We start from the raw sequence: 19,575 nt of genomic DNA on the forward strand, positions 1-19,575 counted from the left end.
GGTGTGTGGTTTGCATTAGAACTCATGCACTTCTTCTCTGGTATTAGCAGAGGGGAGGATATATGCAGCTATAATTGCAATAACTGCGAACTCACTTGGTAAATAGAAGGGCTTGCACTTCACCATTAAGAGCTCTATCATAGGTGAACAGTGTCTCATCACTGCTGAAGTGTTCACACACCAGTTCTTATTAATGTAGATACAAATGCTTCCATTGTGGGAATGCTGTTGGCTTGAAGAGAGATGAAACCATCTAGTTGGATGGCCGTTTCAGGGGTGCTATCCTGGAGAATTGTTTCCATCAGGATAGTGCACAGCTGTCTTTATCTCATGTTGATTCAGACTCAGACACGAAATCTAGTTTTATTTTCTCGCGATTGAACGTTTGAAAGCAGAATTGACAGAGATCTGGCCTGAAGGGTTTTGCCTGTCATCTTGCAGGAATACCAACGTGCTTTCCTCACTTTTGCTTCCTTGCGAACAGCATCTCCCCAGGTGGCTGTAGCAGACAATAACAGTGTGCAAAAGCTCATGCTGTCTTTCAGAAGGATGAAACCTCACAAAGTGGCAGACCCAATGGGTACCTGCTAATGCTCTGAAAACAACTGGCGGGTTGTTCAGACATTTTCAATCTCTTATTGCTACAGTCAGAAGTTCCTACCAGCTTCAAAATGGCGGCAATTATGCCAGTCCCCAAGAAGAGTAGTGTGAGCTGCCTTAAAGAGTATTGTCCAGTAGCGCTCACATCTACAGTGATGAAGTGCTTTGAGAAGTTGGTCATGGCTAGACTGAACTGCCTCAGCAAGGACCTAGACCCACTGCAATTTGCTCATCACCACAATGGGTCTACAGCAAGTGCAATCTCATTGGCACTCCATGCAGCTTTGGTTCACTTGGACAGTACAAATACCCATGTCAGAATGCTGTTTATTGACTACAGCTCTGTTTAACACCATCATTCCTACAGTCTTGATTAATAAACTACAGAACCTAGGTCTCTGTACCTCCCTCTGCAACTAGATCCTCAACTGCCTAACTGGAAGACCAGAATCTGAGGATTGGAAATAGCATATCCTCCTTGCTGGCAATCAACACTGGCGCACCTCAGGGTGTTAATCACCGTCTAGGTTCAAAAAAGTATGTGAACCTCTGGGGTAATGACTTATACAAAAGCTATTTAGAGTCGAATTCCAATCAATGAATTGAGTTTGTAAGTGTGGTTTGTAGAGGTGCCATGCCCTATAAAAAAGACTGTCATGTTACTGACAGCCTGTTCTTTTGAAGAAAGATCTGTTTCTGTGCACCATGCCTCAACCAAAACAACTTTCAGAAAACCTTAGAAGAACTGTAAAGATGCATGAAGCTGAAAAGGGCTACACAATCATTTCAAAAGACCTGTGTTCATCAGTCCACAGTAAGAGAAGTTGTCTATAATTGGAGGAAATTCAGTACTGTTACTACTCCCCCTAGAGTGAGAATCCTGCAAAGATTACACCAAGAGTACATCATGCAGCACTGAAGGAGGTGAAAAAGAACCCAAGGGTAACAGCAAAAGACCTGCAGAAATCTCTAGAACTTGCTTAACTCATGTTCATGTGTCCACTATAAGAAAAACACTGAACAAGAATGGAGTTCATGGAAGGAACCACAGAGGAAACTGCTACTTTCCCAAAAAAAAACATATTGCTGCACATCTCAAGTTTGTAAAAGACCATCTGGATGTTCCACAAAGCTTCTGGGACAATGTTCTGTGGACAGATAAAACAAAAGTCTTAACTTTTTGGAGGAATTGCCCTGGCTGCTATGCTTTGTGTCTGCCAACTTTGCAGTGACTTGCCCTGCTAATATGATGAACTGAATGGGGGCCTTTGGGCCTACTCCAAGCTGCTCTGGGGATTTGGCTCCATGGACTCAAATTGGTTCAGAATGCTGCTGCTGTTTGCTTCTATAGTTTGCATTAGATTTTTTCTTTGTGGACATAGGGTTTGTCTTGTCTTTTTTAATCAGTTCTTTTGGATTCCTTGCTTTACGACTGCCTGTTAAGCAAACAAATTCAATGTTATAGACGTTTGCTGATAATGAATACACTTTGAATCTTGAAATACACACCTCTTTGTTTGGAGGAAAAGGACACTGCACATCAACACCAAAACTTCATCCCAACTGTAAAGCATGGTGGAAGGATCATGGTTTGGGGCTGCTTTGCTGCCCCAGGGCCTGGACAGCTTTCAATCATTGAGGGAACAATGCATTCAAAATTTTATCAAGATACTTTATGGGAGAATGTCAGGGTAGCGATCATCACCTGAAGCTTAATAGAAATTGGATGATACAACAAGACAATGATCCAAAGCACGAGAGTAAATCAACAACAGAATGATTTAAAAGAAGAAAATTAGTGTTCTGGAATGGCCAAGTTGGAGTCTAGACCTTAACCCAATTGAGATGCTGTGTCATGAGCTGAAGATGGCTGTTCATGCAAGATATCCCAGAAATATTAATGAACTGAAACAGTTTGGTTTGGAAGAATGGTGTAAAATTCCTCCTTACCATTGTGCAGGTCTGATCAGCAGCTACAGGTAACATTTGGTGGAGTGTATTGCTGCTAAAGGAGGTTCTACCAGTTATTAAATACAAGGGCTCACATACCTTTCTCCAGCCTGGACAGTGAATGATTAAACAACATGTTCAATAAAGACATGAAATGTACAGTTGTTTGTGTTGTTAGTTTAGGTAGATTGTTTATCTATTATTGTGACTTAAAATGTGGTCTGATCTTCATTTAAGTAACTAATGCCGACAATCAGGTAATTACAAAGCTACAAACTTTTTCTTGCAACTGTTTATTTACTGTAATTCAGTTTTTCTACATTATGTATTTGCATTGTACTGCTGCAGAGTTAAATCTAATGACGTATGCTGGTAATATTAAATCTGATGCTAATAGTGATTCTTTTGTCCAACAACTCGCTGGTGAGGTAGATTTGCTGTACTTTCTGTTCTTAGTCCAGGAATCTTGGAGCCCAAAGGGCTCAAGGCAGGTTAATCATTTGTATCTGGAAAGTGGTAATAGGCAAAGGAAGATGATAGAGGTTGTTATGTGATTACAAGCCGATGACGATTGGTGCTGACTCTACTACACTAACAATTTGAATAGGAATGTAGCAGGCTTAATTAGTAGATGGCATAAATAGGTGTTAATGGTTGTAGGCTACTGTATAGTGTTGATCAGTTGGTGAGATAGTCAGCAATCCTGTTGATCAAGATGATGCACTTTGGGAAGCCTAAAGGTAAAGACATATACCTTGAATAGTGGGGACCTCAGCTGTCACCAAGGGACGGTGGGGAAGAAATGTTGAGTGCTTGTAATAGTATCAGATGTGTGCAGAAGTTTTGGAATGACATAAACAGGCCAGTCAGGAGAGCAAAGGCCTGGCAACTGAAGTTAAAGATCTGGCTAAGGGTGTCATTAGATCATGGACAGACATGGACAATGACTGATGGAAAGGTGATAGAGTCTTTAGTTATTTGATGGAACTCCATCTGAAATGTTAATGTTTTGCTTTGAATCTCTTATGCCTGATGTTTTAAATTACACACTGTGTCCAATGTCATTGCCTTTCTAGATGGTAGAACAATTGCTTAACACATTTTAGAATGCTTTTGATGAACACTGTAATTTATTTGCTGTCTTTTGCATTAATATCATAAAACTCAGTAATACAATACTGAACAAGTGAATGTTTTTAATTTAACTGCAGTATTTACAAGATGGGCTTCTGGAGACAAACAGTTATTAACGGTCTGAATATCGTAAGGGTTTGATCTGATCTGTATGATTAAGTTTTTATGAAAATCTTGAGTTAAGGTATCTAGTTTGCTAATTATTCCTTTGTTTACTTGTATTATTGTAGAAATATTTTTCCTATTAAATAGTGCTCCACGCTCTTTAAAGTTGAATATAGAGAGGGTGTTGATTTGTAATAATAGAATCAATGACGGAACACATTAAACATTGGTTTAAGTACTGATGTGCTAGAGAAAGTGGCTTATGAGCCATAAAATACATTAGATTTCCATTAGTTTCAACAATTCCATTATTCAAACTAATGGAAATCTGTATTTTTATGGCTCATGAGCCACTCTATGGCACATAATCCCACAGATTTCTGTGGGAGTTTTGGTATTGGGATTTAGGCAGAGAATTCAAGTGTGAACTGTTATTCAAGAGTAAAGGAATAAATGGATCCACCAGATAGGTAGCAATGGGAAGATTGAGTGCAATGGTATAGAATAAATATGGGAAGAGATGCATGAGAGTACCTGTTGAAGAAGCAACTTGTGTCACTGTAAATAATACGAACAGTAAATTTCAGATTTGGGTCATATGAAAGTTAGTTTGGTTTTGCCTCCACTGACAGAACTGCTTTTCTTGTGATGTGGATATACTGTGTATTATATAAAACATCTGAAGAATATAATTGCAATTATGGTATAATTTTGAAAATTTGATTAAACAGACTTCTTTCCTGTCACTTTCCACTTCACTGCAGTTTAGCAGAAATGGCATCATGTTCACAGTATTCCTGAAACAAAATAAAGAATGGAAAGCTTCCACAGCACCCCATACAGCCATAAGATATAGGAGCAGAATTAGGACATTTGGCTCATCAAGTTACTCTTCCATTTTGCCATGGATGATCCATTTTCCATCTCAAACCCAATATCCTGCTTTCTCCCTGTATCTCTCCATGCACAGATTAATCAAAAATCTATCAACCTCTGCCTTTAAATATACACTATGACTTGGCCTTCACAGCTGCATATGGCAACAAATTCCACAGATTCACCAGTTTGACTAAAGAAATTTGTTGATGGCCATTGGCTTATTTATTTTCATCCTTGTTTATGATGTATTCTTAGTAATTGAGAATCAGTTTTTAAAAGAATAAACCTTGTTTAACGAAGAAACATGTATCCAATATTTGACCAGTGTGCAGTTAGTTTTTAAATTAGCCTCAGCAGAGTGCCAGTCAATGAGAATGATTATCATAAATCATTCCAGCATCTTTACAGTTTCTGGAACAGAATAGCCTTCGAAAAATGTGATGGTTGTGAGGAGGTTTGAGGGAGAAAGGTAGGACTAGTTAAGAGAAAATTATGGCTTGTTTTCCTACAAATAAGGCTGTATGTTAGAGAGAAGATGCCAAAATTTTAAAAACATACTCTTGTGTGGCAGGAAACAAAAATGTTAAGGATTTTGCAAGTTTGGCTTGTTGGACAATAGGGAAAACATTAATAATCACTTTATTGATCCCGATTGGGAAATTATTTCATTATAGCAGCAACATTTAAAACCACTTAGCAATATTAATAGATATGATAATATAAAGTACAGAATAATATGTACAATAATTTACCAATGTGCAGTACTGTGTAATGATGTACAAAATCACAAACAGACTATTGTACTATAGTACATATTAGCCATCTTCCCTTGCTGCTACTTTCGATTAGTAAAGATGACTTTTGGCAGTGTGTGCAGGACTTGGAGTATATGCAGCTTACAGGCATATAAGAATTGAGACTTATCAATAACAATGACACATTGAAGCATGAAAACAACTGAAGCTCTAGCTGTTGTCTGGTTTGTTGTCTTGCCGCAGTCTCCATGGTCTGCTATTAAATTGGGCTGTAAAGCTTGCACGTCAGTGTGAGTGAATGATTTGGATTGACAACAAATGTTGTTGCTGTATTTAACTTCAACAATTCAGAATGTTTTCTCCTGTTTGTGGAGTTTCCTTTGTCTTTACGGTCTATCCAGACAAATCCTTCATATGGAAATTTGAGTAATTTAATTTTGCTATTTCTATTTGTAACAAATTCGGTTGTTCTACAAGTGAATAAATTTCAAAGTTGCATTGTGTGAAAGTCAGCATCCTCCTGCTAATTTCCTGGGCCATTTCTGACACTTCCCTCCCCTTTCTTGATCTTTCTGTCTCCATTTCTGGAGACGGCTTATCTACTGATATCTACTATAAGCCTACAGACTCTCACAGCTACCTGGACTATTCCTCTTCCCACCCTGTCTCTTGCAAAAATGCTATCCCCTTCTCACAATTCCTCTGTCTCCGCCGCATCTGCTCTCAGGATGAGGCTTTTCATTCCAGGACGAAGGAGATGTCTTCCTTTTTTAAACAAAGGGGCTTCCCTTCTTCCGCCATCAACTCTGCGCTCAAACGCATCTCTCCCATTTCCCGCACATCTGCCCTCACCCCATCCGCCCGCCACCCCACTCAGGATAGGGTTCCCCTTGTCCTCATCTACCACCCCTCAAGCCTCCAGGTCCAACGTATAATTCTCCGTAACTTACGCCACCTCCAACAGGATTCCACTATCAACCAAGCACATCTTTCCCTCCCCCGCTTCTGCTTTCCGCAGGGTCGCTCCCTACATGACTCCCTTGTCCACTCGTCCCCTCCATCCCTTCCCACCGATCTCCCTCCTGGTACTTATCCTTGTAAGTGGAACAAGTGCTACACCTGCCCTTACACTTCCTCCCTCACCACCATTCAGGGCCCCAGACAGTCCTTCCAGGTGAGGCGACACTTCACTTGTGAGTCAGCTGGTGTGGTATACTGCGTCCGGTGCTCTGGGTGTGGACTTTTATATATTGGTGAGACCCGATGCAGACTGGGAGATCATTTCGCTGAACACCTACGCTCGGTCCGCCAGAGAAAGCAGGATCTCCCAGCGGCCACACATTTTAATTCCACGTCCCATTCCCATTCTGATATGTCTATCCATGGCCTCCTCTACTGTCAAGATGAATCCACACACAGGTTGGAGGAACAACACCTTATATACCGGCTGGGTAGCCTCCAACCTGATGGCATGAACATTGACTTCTCTAACTTCCGTTAATGCCCCTCCTCCCCTTCTTACCCCATCCCTGAAATATTTAGTTGTTTTTTTTCTCTCTCTCTGCCCATCACCCTGCCTGTTCTCCATCTCCCTCTGGTGCTCCCCTCTCCCCCTTTCTTTCTCCAGAGGCCTCCCGTCCCGTGATCCTTTCCCTTCTCCAGCTCTGTATCACTTTCGCCTTCACCTTTCCAGCTCTTAGCTTCATCCCACCCCCTCCGGTCTTCTATCATTTTGCATTCCCCCCTCCCCCCACTACTTTCAAATCTCTTAGTATCTCTCCTTTCAGTTATTCCTGACGAAGGGTCTCAGCCCGAAACTTCGACAGTGCTTCTTTTTATAGATGCTGCCTGGCCTGCTGTGTTCCACCAGCATTTTGTGTGCTGTTTGAATTTCCAGCATCTGTAGATTTCCTCATCTATCCTCCTGCTAAAGTAGTTTGGTTAGCTTGTTGATGATAGGTTTCCCCACCTTTTAAATTATTGTTTATAAAGTTTTCCTATGGTTCAGAGTTAACAATTTTGTTATTTTGATTAGTAATTGCAGAGCAGTATGCCATGATTGTGGCACATTAGTGAAGGTTATAATTTTCTCAGCCCAGTGACTCATTTTTTGTTTTGAGGCAGTCTTGCGTATTTGATTTTATTTAGAGAATTGGCTATTAAGGATTTGTGTATCCCTGAGCTCTGGTACAGCCTTTTCCGGATTCAACTAAGCAGATGAATGACACTGAAGAAGCCCAGTGCATCATCCTGCTGCTTTTATATTGACTGGTCCATGTTGATTGCTCTTATGGCTGTTCTTAATCTGAAAAGATGTAGATTCAGTTCATAATAACTGTTCAATAATTCAGTTTTAATGAGAACTGGTGTTTTTTCTGGATAAACAAGTGGATGAAGACCCTGACCTGGAGTAATTTAAACTTGGATTTGCTTGTAATAATCAGATGACCATGATTGTAAGTAAAGCAATCTTAACTAACGTCTTTAGTTTTCCAAATGATTTCAACTCAAATTTGTATTATAGTTATTGAGTTCAGTTCTTATTGCAACTATTGTTTTAAAATTGTCTGAATCATTTACTAAACTGCTGTGACGTATAGATTCTCAGACAAATTGAAATTCTACGATAGGTGTAGTGTTTAGTTTTTTTTTGGAAATGATTTAAACTTTAAAATTCAAGCTGCTTTACAACAAAAGCTAGTTGGTACTTAATGTTGACATAACAATTTTTAAGGTAATACTTGATTGTTCTCAACTGTTCTTTATTTATTCCATTTATACTTATTTATTTTTTTCCCCATCTGCAGTTCCAGTTCCCCTTGCAGACTGAACTCGAAGAGGTATGGTCAAACTGATGTCTCTACAATCCTAATGCAGATTGATATTTTCATATTTTGAAGGAGTCCCAGTTTTGTTTTAGTCATATAGGACTATCAGTTCATATAACAGACAGTAAATGTTTGTAGAGCAGTTCTAGGTCAAATGGAGCATTAGTGGCTGACTCAAGCTACTCCATGGAGATTTCACTGTTCAGATGCAAACCTGCTGTGCTGCATCTTGCTGATGTTTTTTTTCTGCTGTCAGACAAAATGACCATATGTGGCTGGTGGATGCCTTTTTATTTGACAACTTAGGTGAATCCTTCTATTTTAACTGTTCATTTTGCTTTGTGGTCTTTACAAGTTAGTCTTATTTGTCTATTCCCATAGACAAGTGACTAGCATTTTAAGAGCCTTGTTTTTGAGATATCAGTATAAATTTGTAGTTTTGAAAATAAGTCCTGAAGTTTTTGTCATGTCAAGAATAACATCTTTATCGATTACCTTTTTAGGGAAAAATTTCCAAAACAAATCTAACTTATTTGAAACTGGGTCTTTCCTTTCTATTGTAAATATGCAGCTTGCCTTGTGTTTTACACATCTGAATTGAAATCTAACTTATTTTTAGGAATCTCTTAAATCTATTTAGAAATAATACACGTAGGTGTGAAAAAACTAAACTGAAGTAAAAGGTTTGTTTACAAAGTAGCAGAACTGACCAGCATACCTATTTTAGCTAATATTTACAGCTACTGATCCAGTATCTAAGCTGTGTTCTGCCAAGGGAAGGTTAATTGATCTTGATTGGCTTCACATTGAGTAGGTGTGATGTAGCATTGATTACACACCATCATATTCTGAATCCTCTCACACCACAATCTATCAGTTCTCCAGTGACCAGAAACTTTCCAGAACCAGCCAGCCACACAGCTTTAAGAAGTCACGGGTAAAAGAGTTCACCAAGGAAGAGAATAATGCACCTGGTAACTTTTCAAAACTTTTAAACCAACTATAATAATATGCTCTTTCTTGGAGGCATCACAGTGGCGTTGCTAGTAAAGCTGGTACCTCAACTAAAGGGACTTGGGTTCAGTCCTAATCTCTATTACTGTCGTTGTGGAGTTGGTATGTTCTTGTTGTCTGTGCATGTTTCCTCTGGGTGCCTCAGTTTCTCCTTGTAGTCCAAAGATTGGTAGGTTAATTAGCCAAAATGGTCCTAGTTTCTAGGTTAGTATAGAATCTGTGGGGACTTGAGGTAATGTGGAGGAAATAAAATGGAATTGGTATTGAATTGGTACTTGATAAATGTAACTAAAATGCGATTTTTAACTTGGAATATTTAACTAGAATGTACGTGACTGTGGTCTGTAGATCACATAGCTGATGTTTATAAACGAGATTTTGTAGTTGCTGTAAATGCAGAGCAACACAAAATGTTGAAGGAACTCAGCAGGTCAGGCAGCATCTATGGAGAGGAATAAACAGTCTCTTTTCAGGCTGAGGCCCTTCATCAGGACTGGAGAGAAAAGAGGAGGAAGCCACAATAAGGTGGGGAAGGAGTACAAGCTGGAAGATGATGTAAAGTCAGGTGGGTGAAGGGTTAAGTAAGGAACATGGAGGTAAGTGGAAAAGGTAAAGGGCTGGAGAAGAAGTAATCTGATATGAGTGAAGCACAGACCATGGGAGAAAGTGGAGGAAGGGCTTGGGTGGGGGGGAGGTGATGGGTAGGTGAGGAGAAAAGGTAAGGGAGGCTGAGTGGGGAATTAAAAAGGGAAGGGAGTGGGAGAGAAATATCACGTTGTAGAAATAAAGAAATAGTTGTCACTACCTCCTCCCATAGATGCTGTCTGGCCTGCTGAGTTCTGCCAGCATTTCCTGTTTTTATTTATTTCCAGCATCTGCAGATTCATTTGTGTTGTACAAATAAATGTTCATGCCATCAGGTTGGAGGGTATCCAGATGGAATTAGGTGTTCTTCCATTCTGGAATTTTTTAAGGATGTAACTATGAAAATGGACAAGGGAGAGCCAGTGGATGTAGTGTACCTGGACTTCCAGGAAGCCTTTGATAAGGTCCCACGTAGGAGATTAGTGGGCAGAATTAGAACACATGGTATTGGGGGTAGGGTATCTAACCCCTGGGTCGCCTCAGGCTCGCTCAGCTTGTTCTCGTCTAGGGGGAGCAGTTCGATCCAGCCAAACTGGGTAACCAGCTTGTGTGGATGCTGTGTGATGTCCCCCCGCCTCGCCAAAGAACAGACGACACCATATGCAATTAAATGATTACAATTTATAAAGATTACTATAACTGATTAATAACCATACAGAATATATGAAGGAAAAGAAAATAAAGAAAAAGTGCCAAACTTATCAAAGTCCAAACCACTTTGTGTACAACCGTTGGAGCTCAATTACTGAAGTCTTCTGGCCACCATTCGATCCCCTCTGAACTTCTCGACTCGCAGCTCAGGACCACCTGAAGTGATCAACCAAGCACATCTATCTTCGTCTTCTCTCCACGGGGTACCTCCTGGCTTTGGACCCCCGCTTGGTCTGTTCCTCACCCAGTTTACAGCATCGAGTCCTCTCTCTCTCTCACCCCCTTGCACCAATCTCCTCAAAGGCCCGCCAACAATAGCTTACAGACTCGGATGAAAGAACAACATTAATCCCATTTGGTTTACAAAGGAATACAATTCTCGTTATCAGTAAATTTTAACCCAAACAAGCTTCCAGCACTCTCTCGCAACAAAGAAGCATTCCTACTTTTAACAAAACAAAGAAGCCATTTTGATTAACATACACAGTAACAAAGAAAAAGAAGAACCCCCCCCCCCCCCCCCCCTTTTACAGGTACTAGCACGGATAGAAAATTGGTTGGCTGACAGGAAACGGAGTAGGGTTTAACGGGTCCCTTTCGGAATGGCAAGCAGTAACTAGTGGAGTACCGCAAGGCTCGGTGCTTGGACCACAGCTGTTTACAATATGTTAATGATTTAGATGAAGCGATTAAAAATAACATTAGCAAATTTACAGATGACACAAAGCTGGATGGCAGTGTGAAATATGAGGAGGATGTTGGGAGAATGCAGGTTGACTTGGACAGGCTAGGTGAGTGGGCAGGCAACTTGCATGGCAGATGCAGTTTAATGTGAATAACTGAGGTTATCCACTTTGGTGGCAAGAACAGGAAGGCAGATTACTATCTGAATGGTCTCAAGTTAGGAAAAGGGGAAGTACAACGAGATCTGTGTGTCCTTGTTCATCAGTCACAAAGTAAGCATGCAGGTACAGCAGGCAGTGAAGAAAGCTAATGGCATGTTGGCCTTCATAAGAAAGAGTTGAGCATAGGAACAAAGAGGTCCTTCTGCAGTTGTACAGAGCCCTGGTGAGACCACACCTGGAGTATTGTGTTCAGTTTTGGTCTCCAAATTTGAGGAAGGACATTCTTGCTATTGAGGGAGTGCAGCACAGGTTCACAAGGTTAATTCCCGGGATGGGTGGGACTGTCTAAAGTTGTTGAAAGATTTGAGCGACAGGGCTTGTATACACTGGAATTTAGGAGGAGGAGAGGGGATCTGATTGAAACATATTATTAAGGGGTTGGACAGGCTAGAGGCAGGGAACATGTTCCTGATGTTGGAGGAGTCCAGAACCAGAGGTAAGAATAAGGGGTAGGCAATTTAGAATGGAGTTCAGGAAAACCTTTTTCACCCAGAGAGTTGTGGATCTATGGAATGCTCTGCCTCGGAAGGCAGTGGAGGCCTTCAAAAAAGAGTTAGATAGAGCTTTTAAAGATAGCCATCTTCTACAAGAGAGAATAGACAGTTACCATGACATTAGTAATGGTAGTTTTGTTGTAGAATTCCCCCATCCTGAGCCTTGCCACTGACCAAAATCTGACCAAAATCTAAGAAATGACAAAAGCTGGGTATCCTGTGGTGAATGACTTGTCTAATGCCACCTTGCATTTAAATAAAATAATGCAAAGGAATACTCCTGACCTATGCAACTCAGTGAACACTTAAACTCCATCCTGGGTATAGCAGCCTGCAGAATTTCCCCCACTACATGCACGTTTTGAATGTTTTGTTTGCAAACTAGAAAATTAAGTGCAGTTACCCTGATCTCATCACACCAGGAGAGATGAAGGCATCAACACCTGCATTTTCCCCTCTGAGTAACCATCATGCTATTGTGGAGAGATGCCATTTTGTCACTGTAACTCCGCTGTGAGTGTATTTATTGGCTAGACTACAGTTCATGAAAACGATTCACCACTAACACCTCAATAGCAATTAAGGGTAGCCTGTAGTGAGCGATAAGAGGCCTTGCCAATGATCCCTACATCCCCAGTATAAAAGTACAGTTGTTGTTACTTTAAATGTTCTTTTCTTTAATCATACACCATTGCAACAAGCCATTTTCCCACCATGTTCCTGCTGTTAATTGTTAATCCCATAGTCTATGCATCACTACACCTGAATGCTGTCAGAGCCAGTGTCAGGGAATGCACTTTGAGTGAAAACGGCCCCCTTTCACATCCCCTCAAAATCTTTAATCTTATCTACTTACGATGAAGTCCTGCAGGCTATCCTATCTTTACCGGCATTAATTGTATTTGCCTCAGTCATATCCCCTCTTGATATCTGCTGTAGGGAAATGAACCCACGCTTGCCTCATAACTGAAATGTTCCTTTCAGGCAATATCCTGTTGAACCTACTCTGCATCCTCTACATCATTGCTGTACCCTTTCTGTACCTTAGGTGATCAGAACAGTGCATGTGACTTCCACTGAGGTTTGATCCATGTTTTATAAATTGGGACATAATTTCCCTATTCTTGTATTCAATGTCCTGACAGTTTGTTTCTATGCTTTACTCTAAAATGATTATAGCAGATTAATTTAACCTTTTACCATTATGTAAAATAACCCAAATTAGAAACAGTTAATAATTGAGCTGTTTTCCTTATTTCAGATGAACACTGAACATTAAATTTACATAATGTGCTTTGCTTTGATCTTATTGATTATTCAGTATAATTAACCAATACATGGAACTCCCAGTTAATTGACTTCAGACCCAGCAACTGAGATAGCTTTTTTCTACCTTTGGCTCAGGATGAAAACACATACTGTATAATTTGTAAGTCTCATTAATTTTGGATGTTTAAGGATTTGTTTCGTATTGTAGAAATGGTGTCTCAAAAATTCAGGTCCAGTTGTTTACTTTTGTAGAGAGCCTGCTGTTGGTAAACTGGAGGTAAAGACAGATTTAGAGTACAATTTGTGGTCTGGGGATGGTCTCTGTACAGCTGATCATCAATAACTATTGATGGTAATTGGGTGTAGCTCTGCACACAGACAATTGAACCTGCATGTAGGATAAGGTGGGGAAATTAAACAGAACTGGTTTAAGTACAGTTAAGCTCTTTTAATTACAGTGAAGGGGAAAACTCCCTGTTGTAATAAGAGGTTTCCAAAGTAATGATGCTACTAGTCATTCAGATGGCTCAACTTCATCTTGTGAAATTATTTTTTTCCCGTCCAATATAGCTTTATGATTGTAGTTCACATTAAAAGAGTTTTCCTGTTTTGATGAGATACATATTTTAACAAATTGGAGGACTAACTATTTTACTGAATGTGTTCACTAGTTTCGGCATAATTTACCCTCTCTTGAGGGCAGTTGGTACTTGAGGGCTTTAATAGAACATAGAAGAGTTCAGTACAGCACAGGAACAGGTCCTTCAGTCAGCAATGTTGTGCTGAACCAATTAAACTGGATAATTAAACTAATCTCTTCTGCCTGCATAGTGTCCACATCCGTACATTTTCCTAACCCTCATGTGCCTATCTAAATGTATCATAAAAGTCTCCTGTTTCTGCCTCTCCCACCACCCCAGGCAGCACATTCCAGACGTGTTTTTTTTAAAAAGCACTTCTCTCTCACTTCTTCTTTGAAATAACCCCTTATTACCTTAAGTGCTTATCTTCTGGTATTAGACATTTCTAATACTCTTGGAAAATGGTTATGATTATGCCTCTTGTAATCTTATAAACCTCTATCAGATCTCCCCTCAGCCTGCAGTGCTCCAGGGAAAATCAAAATCAGGTTTATTATCACTTGCATGTAACAAATTTGTTAACTTAGCAACAGCAGTTCAATGTAATACATAACCTAGCAGAGAGAAAAAATAATAAATAAGTAAATCAATTACAGCATGTGTATACTGAATAAATTTTTTAAAAAGTGCAAAAATGCTGTATATTTTTTAAAAAAGTGAGATAGTGTCCAAAGATTCAGTGTCCATTTAGGAATTAAATGGTAGAGGGGAAGAAGCTGTTGCTGAATTGCTGAGTGTGTGCTTCAGGCTTCTGTACCTCCTACCTGATGGTAACAGTGAGAAAAGGGCATGCCCTGCGTGCTGGATGCTCAATAATGGACGCTGCCTTTCTGAGACACTGCTCCCTAAAGGTGATCTGGGTACTTTGTAGGCTAGTACCCAAGATAGAGCTGACTAGATTTACTAGCCTCTACAGCTCCTTTCAGTCCTGTGCAGTAGCCCCTCCATACCAGACAGTGATGCTCTCTGTCAGAATGCTCTCCATGGTACAACTATAGAAGTTTCTGAGTATATTTGTTGACATGCTGTTGTGATGGAAAATAACTGGTTCTTTGAGTCTCAACAGTAGAGGCCTGGACACACCCAGTTTTAATAATAAGGAATTTATTTACAAGGGGAAGTCGGGTCAACACAAGCAACAACAATACACAGGAAGCGGTGTGGGGACAGGGTACGGTTACACAAACAAAGAACAAGGGAAAAGCACTACATCAGCTATCCCCCTTGATCTTGGATAGCTGTAGCTCCCTTACTAGGACAAACAATAGACCTTCCCAAACATAAATCAATGCACTTACCTCCAATGTGGTGGTCTGTAAGAGAGAGCTAGCCAAGCCCAAGTCTCACCTTTTAAAGCATGGGGCTGGGTGAGATAATCCAATTAAGGGTACCAATAATTTAGGTGTGCATTGATTAGTTGGGAGGGACCAAATGTTGATTGGTATGTGGTGTGTCCTCCGACCAGCCAGGTGGCAGTGCATCTGTCAAGTGGCCGGTATCTCTGGATACACATGCCAAATCTCTTCAAACTCCTAATGAAGAATAGTTGCAGTTTTGCCTACTTTATAATTGTATTGATGTGTTAGGACCAGGTTAGATCCTCCAAGATCTTGACACCTAGGAACTTAAAACAACCCAAGCTTGTCCAGTGTCTCGTTGTAGCATATGACTTCTAATCTAGGTAACATCCTGGTAAATTTTGTCCGTACCCTCTTCAAACCCTTGACATCCTTCCTATAGTGGGGTGACCAGAACTGTATGCCATACTCCAGATGTGGCCTAACCAGAGTTTTATAAAGCTGCAACATAACTTCCTGACTTTTGAACTCAGTGCCTTGACCAATAAAGGCAAGCATGCCATATGCCGAATTAACTACCCTATCAACATGTGTAGATACTTTCAGAGAGCTATGAACTTTGACCCCAAGGTCCCTCTGCTCATTATCACTTTTAAGGGTCTTGCCTTTACAATGTACTGTCTTTTTTGCATTTGACCTATCAATGTGCAGCACTTCACATTTGGCTGGGTTAAATGTCATCTGCTATATCTCTGCCCATATCTACAGCTGATCTGTATCTTGTATTTGTTTTGTCAGTCTGCTATGATATGAATATAGTATTAATGGTAAAACTCTTAGCAGTATGGAGGATCAGAGGGATCTTGGGGTCCGAGTACATAGGACGCTGAAAGTAGCTGCACAGGTTGACTCTGGTTAAGAAGGCATATGGTGCATTGGCCTTCATCAATCATGGGATTGAGCTTAGGAGCCAAGGGGTAACGTTGTAGCTATCTATATAAGACCCTGGTCAGACCCCACTTGGAGTTGGTGCTCAGTTCTGGTCATCTAACTACAGGAAGGATGTGGAAACCATAGAAAGGGTGCAGAGAAGATTTACAAGGATGTTGCCTGGATTGGGGAGCATCCCTTATGAGAATAGGTTGAGTGAATTCAGCCTTTTCTCCTTGGAGAGATGGAGGATGAGAGACCTGACAGAGGTGTATAAGATGATGAGAGGCATTGATCATGTGGATGGTCAGAGGCTTTTTTTCCCTGGGCTGTAATGACTAGCACAAGAAGGCACAGTTTTAACATGCTTGGAAGTAGGTACTGAGGAGATGTCGGTGGTAAGTTTGTTTTACGCAGAGAGTGGTGAGTGCATGGAATGGGCTGCCAGTGACGATGAAGGCGGATATGATGATGTTTTTTAAGAGACTCCTGGATAGGTACATGGAGTTTAGAAAAATAGAGGACTGTGGGTAACCCTAGATAATTTCTAAGGTAAGGACATGTTCAGCACAGCTTTGTGGGCTGAAAGGCCTGTATTGTGCTGTCTGTTTTCTATGTTTCTATGATGTCCACAACACCATCTGTATATTTACTAAATAGCTGATTTACATTTTCATCCAGGTTATTTATATACATGACAAAGATTATTTTGTGAATCATGAGTGGCTGAAGATGATAGACTTGGAGCTACTTTCACGGTCTGCTGGACTCTGCATGTGACTGACTGGGATGTGAGGGCCTGGATTGTTGTTTTTGTCCTGTAAATGCTGTTTCCATGTTCTGCTGTCTGCACTCTTCAACAGGCTTGCAGTATGTTTGGGACAGTCCTGGGCACATCTCCATGAATAGATATTAATGTGCGCATGTTTCCTTGGGATGCTTTCTCTGATTTGTTTGTTTTCTTCCTGATTTGTTTGCTATGATTGAGCTTAAACAGAAAAGAGTGTTTTAAGAGGAGGAAGCTAAGAAATGGAAACAGGGTAGATCATATGTTTCCTTGAGGCTGCTCTGTGGAGGTGAATCCAAAGGAAAAAGAGGGCAAAGGGAAATCAAAAGAGGAGAGGATAATCAGAAATTAGAAAATTCAATCTTTGCTTTACACTGCACAGGCAGGATATATTGGGCCTCATTGTGGTAATGGAGAAGACTGTTCAGTATGGGAGTGGAAGGGAAATTGAAACTACATTGCAGGTGTGGCCATTGCAGACAAATGGAGATGCTCTGCAAATCAGTCATCTAGTCTCACTTGGTCTCAACAATGTGGGAGCACCCAATGCAGTGGATGGAGGAGGTGTATGTGAATCTTTGCCTCACCTGGAAAGACTGTTCCTCCCTCAACATGTAGGGATTGAGCATGTAAGAACAAGTGTTACACCTCCCATAGTTGTAAGGAATGTGTTGGGGATGTGCAGAAATATCACAGAAGGATTGGTTGCTGGGAGTGGTGGAACAGGGTGCAGAGGAGAAGATGTGGCTAGTGATCAGATCTTGTTGCAGTGGAGAAAATTACAAGGGTGATGTGCTGGGTATGGAGGCTAGTAAGATGAAAGGTGAGGATTAGGGGAGCTGGGGTGAGAGCAGAAGTCTGAGAAACAGAGGAAATGCAAGGGAGTGTTTCATCAACCATGGTATAGGGGAAGCCATGAATCCAGGAGACTTTCAAGAAAGGGCTGAAAGCAGTGAATACTGCGAAGGCTATGGGCCCAGACAAAATCCCAGCAATAGTCCTGAAGACTTGTGCTCCAGAACTTGCCACGCCACTAGCCAAGCTGCTCCAATACAGCTACAACACTGGCATTTACCCGGCAAAGTCGAAAATTGCCCAGGTGTGTCCTGTACACAAGAAACAAGTCCAGCCCAGCCAATTACAACTCTATCAGCCTACTCTCAATCATCAAAGTACAGTAATGGAAGGTGCTATCAATAGTGCTATCATGCAGCACCTACTCATCAATGATCTGCTTATGATGCCCAGTTTAGGTTCTGTCAAGATCACCTCATCACCTCCTTGGTCCAAACATGGACTAAAGATCTAAATACCAGAGGCAAGGTGAGAGTGATAATCCTTGACATCAAGGCAGCATTTGACAGAGTATGGCATCAAGAGCCCTTGCTAAAATGGAGTCAGTGGGAATTGGGGGGAAAACCCTGTGCTGGTTGGAATCATACCTGACACAAAGGAAGATGGTTGTGGAGATTGGAGGTCAATCATCTCATCCTCAGGTCATCACTGCAGGAGTTCTGCAAGGAAGTATCCTAGGGCCAACCATATTCTGCTGCTTCATCAATGACTGACCTTCTGTCATAAGTTGGCACAATGTTCTGCACCATTCGTGACTCCTCACTCCTCAGATAGTGAAGCAGTTCATACCCAAATACGGCAGGACCTGGAAAACATCCAGGCTTGAGCTGACAAGTGGCAAGTAACGTTTGAACCACACAATGACCATCTCCACAAGAGAAGGTCTAACCATCACCCCTTGACATTCAGTGTCTCACCATCACTGAATCTCCTACTATCAACATCCTGGGGATTACCATTGACAGGAAACTTCACTAGTCTAACCATATAAACACTGTGGCTACCAGAACAGGTCAAAGGCTAGGAATCCTGTAGCATGTAACGCACCTCCTGACTCCCCAAAGCCTGTCCACCATCTACAGGGCTCAGGTCAAGAGTATAATGGAACACTTGCCACTCGCCTGGATGAGTGCAGCTCCATCAACACTCAAGAAGCTTATCACCACCCAGTACAAAGCAGCCCACTTGATTGGTACAACTTCCACCAGCATCTGATCCCTCCACCATCGACAAACAGTTTCAGCAGTGTGTACTATCTACACAATGGCCTGCAATAACACACCAAAGTTCCTAAGGCAGCACCTTCCAGACCCATGACCACTATTATCTAGAAGGATAAGAACAGTAGGTACCTGGGAACACCACCACTTCAAAATCTCCCTCCAAGTCATTCGCCATCCTGACTTTGAAACATATTACCATTCCTTCAGTGTCACTGGGTCAAAATCATGGAATTCCCTTCCTGACAGCACTGTGGGTGTACCTACAACTTGGGGACTGCAGTGGCTCAAGAAGGCAGCTCACCACCACCTTCTCAAGCCCAACTAGGGATAAGCAATAAATACTGGCTTAGCTGGTGATGCCCACATCCCAAAAACAAATGAATAAATAAAAAGATGTCTTGGAAACTGAAAAGGGGATTGCATTCTTGTAACAGACAGGCTGGAAAGTGATGTAATTTGGATACCAATGGGCTCAGTGAGTTTATTATAAATGTCTGCCTCAATTTGTCACACTATTTGCATGGACCCTAGCTGCATGTGTCTTTTCATTGGCCATGTTGAATGGACCTTATTCGAAACTTTAATGGCACTCCCCAACTCTTTCTGTTTTAT

The 19,575-nt window shown here is 41.2% G+C and overlaps 1 protein-coding gene across 5 annotated transcripts in view; it reads left to right on the forward strand.

The window, feature by feature from the left end:
• trpm7 (transient receptor potential cation channel, subfamily M, member 7) overlaps positions 1 to 19,575 on the forward strand; it is a 171,989-nt gene that overhangs the window by 21,245 nt on the left and 131,169 nt on the right. For 4 of the 5 annotated variants that reach the window (XM_059953134.1, XM_059953135.1, XM_059953137.1 and 1 more), the window contains exon 2: positions 8,231 to 8,263. The exons of the other annotated variant lie outside the window; for it this stretch is intronic. In XM_059953134.1, the coding sequence (XP_059809117.1) occupies positions 8,231 to 8,263 (33 nt within the window). The remainder of the gene's footprint in view (positions 1 to 8,230; positions 8,264 to 19,575) is intronic. 5 annotated transcript variants of the gene reach the window in all.

This window comes from Hypanus sabinus, chromosome 28, assembly GCF_030144855.1.
Source record: "Hypanus sabinus isolate sHypSab1 chromosome 28, sHypSab1.hap1, whole genome shotgun sequence".
NCBI lineage: Eukaryota > Metazoa > Chordata > Chondrichthyes > Myliobatiformes > Dasyatidae > Hypanus > Hypanus sabinus.